A 10,627-nucleotide genomic window follows, 5' to 3' on the forward strand; every position below is an offset into this window, starting at 1 on the left:
AGTTAAAGCAGCATGAGGGACGTAAAGCAGTCACATAAAGCACCCCCATATAATAATTGAGGTTCTTTCCTTATGTTGTTTGTCAGTGGCTGCACCTGCTTTTACATCTGAGCTCTCGTTCTTGATCTCTTCTGACACTCTGGAAATATTAGGCACTCAGCCAATTTCATACCCAGACATTCTTATGATCAGGCCCAGCTATCAACTTGTTTTTAAAAATACATTAAAATCAAGTATCAACCCCTGGGCTCTGAACTACTTTTGACTGACAGGACCAACAAAAAAATTCCAGGCTAATTACTTCTAAGAACTAGTTCCCAGTGCATGGAGTTCCTAGTGACCTACTTTGGACTCACTGAGATAATTTATCAGGTACGATAATTAAAGGAATATAAAGTAGTGTCTAAAATGAACCAAGTATCAGAAATATTTGCTGAAATCATAAGTTCTTATTCCCACTGCTATCAGCTGGGGTTCTATTACTTTGCAATGAGTCAATTTTTTCTTATTTAGAAGCTATTCTCTTTCTGTATAAATTATATTTGGCAGGATGTATTTGAGATTCACTTTGATGTATAAGTTTTGATTTTTTTTCCAGTGTCATTGTAAAGAGAATAATCTTCTACGTACTTCCTGTTTTCCTTCCACTAACTCCTCCCATGAACAAGCGCAAACATTCCTTTCTTCATCCCGGTGTTTCTACTGTCCCCAAGTCGGTCTTTAATAAAGAATAGCTCTGACCCAGCAGAGGCTACCGTGAAATGTGGACAGTTTCTCTTGCTTCAATTTTAATTCTGCCCTTTTTGAAAGTCAGATCCATTTTTTACACAGAGGTAAACACCCAAAGCTGAGAACACTTTTTCAGCAAAGGTCTGGCTTTCATATGGAGAAACATCGTTTTCTAATTTTTGCAGTCTTGATGTTTTTCATAAGAAGAATAGGGCAGGAAAATAGTCTCACAATAAAGCCACAGACCATGACACTTCATCTTCCACCCGATTATAATCAATCTGTTCTCTCAGAGCACAAGGGTTAAGTATCACGTGATAACTGTCACAGCCTATCAGCATCATTTTCTAACTCTTATTTCTGTCCCCGTATTCAGCTTTTCTCTCATTCCTTTGATTTTGTTTGCTCATTTGTCGTGTGCTTTTGTCTTTAACTCAGAACCTCCCCTAACTTTGGAGTGAGATCAGCTGACTGTTCGGTGGCTTTTTTAATGCAAGGAAAATATTTATCTTCCTTTTGAAAGATCATTGAGGAACTAGGCTTAACCCCATAGCAGAATGAAAACATTCATATCCTAGGCCAGGAAAGATCAGAATAAATTTCCTACTTTTGTGTGTATTGGCATTTGTCATTAGTATTTATTTATACCTAGTTATTATTTCATAAAGCCAAGGGAGACGAAATTTGTATGCACGAAACTCTGTTTTAGCTGATGTCAAAGAAAAATATTGTGCTGTATTCTCTACTGCCACATGACTCAAGAAAAATTTTATGTTTGCAAGGGATCCAGTCATAGTTTCATCCCAAATTAATAGTGTCAAAGCTCCCCTGTTGTGATGAGGATTCTATAGAACAGTAAGCTTAGATCACTCCCCAAGTGCTAACTATCTTTCTTTATAGTCTCTCTCATTCCATGCCTATTTAGCTTCATTTATTGCTTTATTCCCATGTCCTTCAGCTGTTTCCAATCTACTTCATGGTCAAAAAAATACAATATGTTAACACACAAAGGTATTTAAGTAAATGAAAATCAATGTACTGGTGTCAGCACCACTCTTTATTGCTTACCTTGGACGTTTTAAACACATTCTCTTTCAGCATTAACAACTTTCACTCTAGTCTGGGAAGTGTAATGATGCTCTTGGCTCCCTGCCCCCGCAGTCTCTAATCTTCACAGCTATAGCCACTTAGTCCCCATCTGGAGGTTCAAGCTTATTCTGAATTTTGGAACTGATCTTGTCCCTAGGCTGGGACATACAAGCTATCCTAGCCAAAAGATAACTGATCTAGTATCCAGTCATCCTTCCCACTGATTTCATTTTGACCTTACAAGGACCCATATTTAGGCTATATTCCTTCTACCTCTGGTCACCAAGGTTTGGTCATCATGGCAGGACCACTAAGTAAACCTGGTTTAGTACCTAATTAATCTTCCTGCTTGATGCCCAATTTTTGGAGGCTCTGCAGTGACCATCCTGTCTTTTTCATAACAAGGCTATTTCTGAAGTCCATTTGTCATGCTAGGCCCCCATAGTCAGCTGCTTAGCCTTTCTGTTGTCTTGGACAAAAATCCTTGAACCATATATATGTAGTTCATATTTTAAATTCTGTATGTTGAAAGTGTAACTAAGTGTCGGTTAAAACTGATCAGTATAAAGATGAGAAGTCTGAGAAAGAAAGTTGTTTTAAAAGTCTCTGCATAAGAAATCCATGTTCTCAATGGCTGAGCGATGCTCCAGTCATCCCCTGCCATGTACAATTCTTTTTTATAAAGGAAAACAATTGACAGCCTGAAGACTGATGGGAAAGTAGAAATGAAGTCAATCTTTCTTTTAGGCAGTCATTTCTTTTAAAGTAGCATTTCCACAATCATTTAAGAAGTTTCAGAAAAATACTAAATTTAAGTTCCAATTCATTGAAATTTTGACTCATTAAGTTTAGGGTGAAATTAAAAGTTGTATGTCTAGAGAATCTTAAAGGAAATTCTGATGATCTCTTACCCTTTGGACTATACATTTATCAACATCAAGATGCCTAGGATGCTCTGAAGAAAATATGCTTCAGATTTCCTCAAGATGCTTCAGCTAGTGCATGAATCACAGATGTGACCTCCAGCTGTACAGTAACCCAAGGTGTTTGGTAAATCTGGAAAGGCTACTGATGTCTACTTTTATAGAAAGATGGTTATTCTGTCTGTCTGTTTCCTGGCAGTGTTCACCTGTAAATGTCCCAGTTTACTCAGACGGAATCTTTACCTCATTCTACACTAAAATGCCTCATAAGTGCCTTGTATTTTACTTCTGCCAATGTATCATTTTCATTCGTTTTTATAAAGTGTCCCCTTTCCTTATAGAGATTCTTTCTTTTCCCAGAAGCTCATCAAAATGACTATTAGTAGCTCTTGGTAAGTAGTTTTCACACTGAAGAATAGAATGGTTTTCTGTTTTCAGCAAAGATATAAAAACGAGAAAGAAAGAAGGGAGGGAGCAAGATGGAAAGAGAGGGGAGGAGAGAGGGAAGGAAGGAGGCAGAAGAGAAAGATACAGAGAGAAAGAAAGGGAGGGAGACAGTAGGAGACAGGTGAAGAGGGAAAGAAAAGGAGAGGAGAGAGGAAGGAAAGAGATGGAGAGAGACAGGAAGAAAGATAGAGAGACAGAAAGAAGAAAGAGGAGGAGGGAAAGGAGGAGTAGGGAGAGGAGAAGGATGAGGATGAGGATGAGGAGGAAGAGGCAGAAAAGTACTAGTAGGAGGAGTATGAGGAGGAATATGAGGAAGAGGAGTATGAGGAGGGAGAGGAGGAGGAGGAGGAGGAGGAGGAGGAGGAGGAGGAGGAGAAGGAGGAGGAGGAGAGGGAAGATTTGGTGGTAGTGGGTAGGGAGAGAAGGGGAGTGAAAGGAAAAGACTGAATGTTTTTTCAATATCCAGACACGCCAAGTGTCTGTGACCTAACTCTATGAACTTTGTTAAATGATCAGACCAGGACCAATATAGCAGATGATATAGAAAGCTAAATATTTGACACCTATTCAAAGTAATGCAAATTATCATTTGTTTGCTAACTTTATAAGAGAAATGGAATATTCTGTAGAGGAAAGGAAAACCTGATGCAGGAGAGCAGCCTAGAGATGTTTTGGTTAGTGTTTGTTATGGTTTTTGTCTTGGCTGAAGTGTCTTTTCAGCTTGTCCGTGTGCATGCAAATGTGTCCCCTTTTAAATCTGCAGTTATTCAGACTCACAATCCTAGAACTCCTGTTAGCAATTTCTGTGGTTTGGACACTCTTAATACATATGTTTAAATTCTATACATTGAACTGTATTAGTGAGATGGTTTGGGGAAGGTGATTATGTCATGTATATAGACGCCTCATTACTTATTTACTTACTAATTAATTAACTAATTCATCCTTCTATAAAAGAAGACCATAGAGGTCCCTTGCTCCTTGTATCTCACCCTTATGAGGCAAGTGCTGTTTTTAGGAGGCAGACCCTCAGCAGATGCTAAGTCTTCTTCAGAGCTGATGTTGGACTTTCTAGGCTCAATTGCGCTTGACATAAATTTCTGCTATTTTCAGATACCCACTCTGTGGTATTTTTGCTATTCCAAACTAAACAAACTTAGGAGTTATCTGTTGTTTCTTGATGGAATTTTTAAAAGAGACATTCTAATAAATATGATTTCCCTTTCTGTCCAGTAAGACTGACCATTTTGGGGTCCTCACTGATAGTTCTGTTTCCTTTGCAAGCATCTCCTTGACTGACCCACCTCCCAACCTGGCTCCGGAAGCTACAGCACTTACTCCTTACTGCCTTGGGAAGTTAGAAGAAAATAGAAATTCTAACAACATGATGTTTGAAAGAGTAGCTAATGAACAACAATAACAACAACAACAACAACAACAGTAACAACACCCTTAATCACTGACATCATTTTGAGGAACCAAGGCAGCCTCTTACCAGACATCCTCAGCATCTTCATCACACTCGGCGCCAAACTGGCAAATGTCACAGGTGGATGTCTCCTTCTGACTGGTCTCTCCAGAGCCTTCATGGACTGTGGGACAGAAATCATACATGAAGGGCATGCAGACAGGTGCACACAGTAACAACAGTGCTGGGAGAATTCCCTGTCACAGTTTCTGCTTCCAGATGGGTTTGCTTGGTACTGGACTCCACGAAAACGGCACATTTCTCGCCTTTCTTCCTCACTTTTAAAGATACATCAACAACACTGTGGTACTCATGGGAACAGAGTCAATGCTTCTGCCCTTATATATGTGGCACAGCCACAAACAAGAGTGCATACAGTGATTTTGAAAACTGCTTGGCTAATAAATATGAGAGTTGTTTCATTAAAAGGGATTTACACTGGTCTCTGGAAATATTTATGAAAAATAGTTGGCATTTTTTTTTTCATTTTCTGTTTTTGGTTTTCCAAGACAGTGTTTCTCTCAGTAGTCCTGGCTGTCCTGAAACTCACTCTGTAGACTAGATGGGGCTCAGCCTCAGAGATACACCTGCCTTGCCTCTTGAGTGCTGGGATTCAAGGGGTCACTATCGCCTGCTTATTTAGGGTTTTCTTATTCCTAAAGTTCACATTTTTCATTCAAAGGATTTCAATCTTTAAAATATTAGGTGAATAGTCTTATTTGATGCTTTTATTTCTCCCTTTACCTGTTATGTACTTATAAAGAAATCATGTTGATCATATATATTTAAAAAATAATTTTTCAATTTAAGTCTTATTTTGTGTGTGTGTGTGTGTATGCTGATTGATATTGGTCCTTTTGCTTGACAGCATAAATATGAAATTGGCAAAATGCAAACAAATCACAAATTAGTATCATCAGATCAGCACAAAATGAGGTAAGAAAGAAAGAAAAAAACATTCTACTGATTTGACTTCAAAGATGAGTAACACCTCTGAAGTAATGGACTACTGTGTCCTCAGTGAGAACAGGACAGTTGAAAAAAAATCAGCTTTACTTAAAAATGAAACAATATAACAATCTGATTACTACAAATTCAGTCAGTTTTCATGGACACAATATACACTTTCCCACAGTATCCAGACACCAAACGATTTTTAAAGAGACCACGTGATTTCAACAGAAAGGTGGCATAACTCCTCCATGGATCTCAGGAACATTTTATGAAGAAATAATTGACTAACACTCTTAGCCCCTTACATCCAAATTTCCTTTGCTATATTATCATCTCTCCTCATTTTCTCTTCATTTCTTCTTTGCTGGTTAATAATTTTTTAGTATTTACAAAAGTAACTATCTTCCTTGATTTTAGTTTATTGCTGTGAAGAGAAATGATTTCATGAATAATCAAACGCAAAGGGCCCAGAATGCCTGTGGGAGAGTTCTATTTTATGGCTCTGTCAAGGAAGTCTGGGAATGGACTCTAAGTTAATCATGCTTTTCTTGTGCGAGGTGCTACGTTCCAATGCTATCTTTCTATTTTTGCTGTGCCAAGTAGTCTTAACTTGTGTTTAAGTTATGAATTAAATGGCTCACTTTCATGGCAAAAGTATTGATGCTACTGCTTTTAACATACAAGGTTTAGGGAAAAACTTCCCTCTGAGCTTCTGGGGAAGAAGGATTTTAACTCTGATAAAAAAGACAATAGTTACATAAATCTACTCTATCACTCTAGTACAGCAAGGCCATTAGAGTGGACCATGGGGATTGGAGGGAAGCTGAGGCCTTACCTCAGGGGAGAATGAGAGCGGAGGCTGGTATCTTTATTACTTTCTTATTATTAATGCAACACAGAAGCTGCTAATGGGAGTGATCCTTTTAGTGTTAGCAGGATTAGCAACTCCCAGGCTACAACTTCCACTCAGGAAACATACCACAGTGAAGGGAAGGTGCCTAATGATGGGAGAAAGCACTTAGGAGCAGGACCACTGTCTTCAACAGCTGAGACCTTGGCTTAGGTACCTACTGGAAGAGATGGAGGGACAAATTTTGCTAACTCAGCAAGACTGGCCATGGCACTCTTACCTGCAGCTACACTATAATCCATGGAAAGGGAATTTTGGGTAGAAAAGCTATGGTTGGCATTTTTTCTCACAAGGAGGAGTAATTTAGAATAAGATATAGCAGTGTCCTAACACTAAATACATGGCAAATAAAATGAGAATACGTAAAGTCAGCCACAAGAGAACGGAAAGTCAATAGTTCCTATCTAACAGTTAAACAGCAAAAACAAAGCCCTAAAGCTGGACCGCTGAGTTAGATTCTATCTGATGCGACACCCAGAAGAAATTGGCAGCCCCAAGCACCTCCATCATCCAGTATCAGAAATGCACAGGGGCATCTAGAGGTGCTGTTAAAATACAGAGTCTTTCTTATTCAATAGGTGTGAAGAGCAGCTTCATGCTGTTCATTTCTTATAGCCCACAATGCTGGGGAAGCTGTTCTACAGAACACACTTTGAGGAGAAAGAGCAGCACCATGCATCATTTCAAAACACAATGCACAAGCCATTAGTGGGCAGCGAAAGTAAGTGAGCCAGAACTAACATTTCTGTAGCTATTGTAACAGTCTACACTAGACTAGAGAACATCAGTATGTCTTACTTAGCAAGAATAAGCTGTATTATATAACAATGTTCTAGTCATACATATGTACTTACATAGAGGCTGAGATATGAACTGTAATTCTTAATAAAGGTCACAGACATACAAGCTGGCAAACCGCTGATTTAGCACCTGTTATAAGCTCAGTAAATGTGCACTACACAGGACTGTTTCTTTTTGTGCCTTTTTCCTCCATTGCTAGAAACAATATGGAAAGGATAAGTACTTAATTGCTTGTATCCACATAATGATTGCATGGGAACAACACCAAATTTTCCCCTAAGTTTTACCTTCACTGTGCATTTATATTTTAAACTCTTCGTTTTGAGTTGTACAGTAGAACCACTACATCATTTTATTTAATAGAAATGTGTTTTTACAAGTGGTTGAAGAGGATTCAAGGGACAAGAGAGGTTTAGCTCCTGAAGACACCAGGCATTTGATACACTATTCTAGACTGGAATCCTACATATCCCATTTAAGGAAGTTTGTAAATGGAGAAGTATAAGGACTGATTGGATCTACCACTTTTAATCTCCCTGCCCTCATAGCTTCTCCTAAGGGCAGCTGCATTCCTTCATCTTCACTTTGTTCTGGCTCCAATCAGGTGTTTCACTAGTCCTATGCACTGACATGGATCCAGAGCCCTGTTCTCTGCCTACCTCACTGTCACACCTCTATTTATAGTGCTCTTAACCTGGGGGAGGGAATAGTCAAACAGTTTTTCAGTATTCATTTTGTTGAGAACCTAGCAGAAATTGACATTTAGCAACACACTCAGATCTAAAGGCAACTTTTTGAGTTTGAAGAATAATATGGAGACATAGTGAGCCATCTACTACTATCTTAGTAAGTTTCCTTATGTTCCTTTCCCTGTGCCCATACTTCCTGCCACTACCTTGTTTGTATGTGGGCAGGTGGGGCATCTTTGCAGGTGGGGACATTCTTTGTCACTGCTGTCTAATTTTAACTGTTCCATAATGTCATGTTAGTTAAAAGAGACAACATACCATCTCTGGGTTGACCTTTCAATCATGATATTCAGAGTCAGGTAGTTGGAGCGTAGCAGTAGTAGTCATTCTTAGAAGCTTAAGATTAGTTTAAATACTATGTGACAGCTTATCTCTCCATTCTCCTGTTGGAGGACAGCTGGACATTTGGAGCTATTAACTGGTATGTATTACTGGGCATCAGCGTAGCTCTAGAGCTCAGTGGTAGACTATATGATTAGTATGTATGAGTCTATGAGTTTGATCTACACACACACACACAAACACACACACTGGGGTACATTGGGAGGAAGATAGAATAGAAGAGAGGAAAAAGGTAAAAATTATAATTTGGTATTTATTGAAAAAAGCATTTATAACCAGTTTTAGCTATTATTTGTGTTTCTACATGATGTTTGCCTATGTGTATACCTCTGTGTGTGAATGCAGGTGTGCACTGTACTATGGCTGCCTATGCAAGTGGTCAAAGAACCTGAGGTTTTGGTCTTTGTATTCTGTGTTTAGTCAGGATTCCTTTGTATTTGTTTGGTTTTTTTCTACTGTTTGGCCCAGAATTGCTGGCTGGTGAGCATCCAGACATTCTCCTGTCTCCACTTCTTATCTCCACAGAAGCACTGTGATACCGATGACTGTGCTGCCATGTGGGTTTTGGGTATTAGAACTCAGGTCCTCATGCTTGCCCAGAAGGTAAGTTTTACTTGCTGAGCCATGTCCCCAGGCCCCAGCATTCCTATGAACAGCACTTTATAATATGTTTCTAATTCTCATGAACTATTTCACAGTAGCAGTTTTACTGTTACAAAGTAAAATATTGTGGCTGATGGTGTCTTACTTTTGTTCTCAAATTTGAGGATGTGTTAATATATTTTGGGTATGAACGTTTGCTCAGATACATCTTGTAGTTTTTTTTTTCCTTCCTTAAACTTGAGCAGAAGTGCTTATTTAGATGAAACCAACATTTTCCTTTTATGACTTTTATTTTTATGTCACGTCTAGAAAGACTTCTACTCAAACGTTATACCTCTCTCCTTTTATAAATGGTAAGGTTTAGTTTTAAGCTCAGGTTTGTGATCTACCTCAAACTGAGTTTTGTGTTTCATGTGAAGACTGAGAATCTTTCTCCCCCCCAAGTGTGATTTTTCTCTTGATCTGTAAATGTGACAAGATGCATTAATTTTCACATGTTAAACTAACCTTACACTCTTGGGAAAAAATCAAGCCTGATTTAGTATAGTGACTTCTTAATATGTTACTGGATTTCATTTTCTATTATGTTCAGTATTTCTGTACCTGTTATGCTTTGTTGTAGCTCTAATTTTCTTTTCTTGTGTTCTGCATGCTTGGTTTAGGAGTGCTCATCATCTACACTGAAGATAGCCAGATGTGTAGAAAGAGGACGCCTGGCCCACTGCTTGCTATTCTCCAGTATAGACATGCTGGAGTGGCTTCTGTTATAAATTTGACTTTTTTTTGCATGACAGAACTTAATTTTCCTATTTTAATGTGTTCTGCTTTTACTTCTATTCTTTCCTTGTGGTACATTCTTAAGATGTAGTTCATTATGTTTCAAATTCATTAACACCTTATTTTCTAAGAGAGGTACTGAAGGCTAATTTCCCAACAAAAGTTGCATTATCTGCACCCTACACATCTTGATATCTTTGTATTTCTTTTGAAATATATATTTTTACGCATGCATTTTATAGAGAAGTTTCTTCTCTAACACATAGATTACTTACTATTTTGTTTCTAAGTGTTCAAATATTTAAGCACCTTTAAAGATGCATTGTTTCATTTTTGGTTTATTAATTCAATTCAATACTTTATTTTGTTAAGGATAGAAACAGTTAATATTTTCAAATTTATTAAATATTGTTTTATAGCTCAAGACAAGGTCTATGTAGCACCTTAGAAATTACAAGTTGCTTCTTAGAAAACGTATGTTGTTCTTGTGGGGAATAATTTCTTATTGATGCTAAGTAGTATTGATGCCTGACAGTGTTATTCAGTGTCTGTATAAATGTGGTGGTCTTGGTTTCTATTGTATCTGCTATTGAGAAAAGAACGCTGAAATCCATCTTGGTGACTGTAAGGTTGCTTCCTTTTCTTTGTGTTCTGACTAATCTTCTGAGATGTCTCTGGGATGTAGTAAGACTCTCCAGTCATGAGTCACCCGACTTTTCTATTTCGATAACCTGATTCCTTTTGCTTTGTTTCAAATTTTGTATATCTAATCTCTTTCTTTCAATTTGTTTAAAAGTCTTTCTTTAAGAATTGATTTTAATTTTAATTTTTTTTT

At 38.0% G+C, this 10,627-nt stretch overlaps 1 protein-coding gene across 1 annotated transcript in view; it reads right to left on the reverse strand.

Moving 5' to 3' along the window:
* The window catches only part of Tmeff2 (transmembrane protein with EGF like and two follistatin like domains 2), a 246,191-nt gene that overhangs the window by 104,892 nt on the left and 130,672 nt on the right, over positions 1-10,627 (reverse strand). The window contains exon 5 of the mRNA XM_031367444.1: positions 4,684-4,780. Within this exon, the coding sequence (XP_031223304.1) occupies positions 4,684-4,780 (97 nt within the window). The remainder of the gene's footprint in view (positions 1-4,683; positions 4,781-10,627) is intronic.

The sequence above is a fragment of the Mastomys coucha genome, unplaced genomic scaffold (genome assembly GCF_008632895.1).
Source record: "Mastomys coucha isolate ucsf_1 unplaced genomic scaffold, UCSF_Mcou_1 pScaffold14, whole genome shotgun sequence".
In the NCBI taxonomy this organism is placed as follows: domain Eukaryota; kingdom Metazoa; phylum Chordata; class Mammalia; order Rodentia; family Muridae; genus Mastomys; species Mastomys coucha.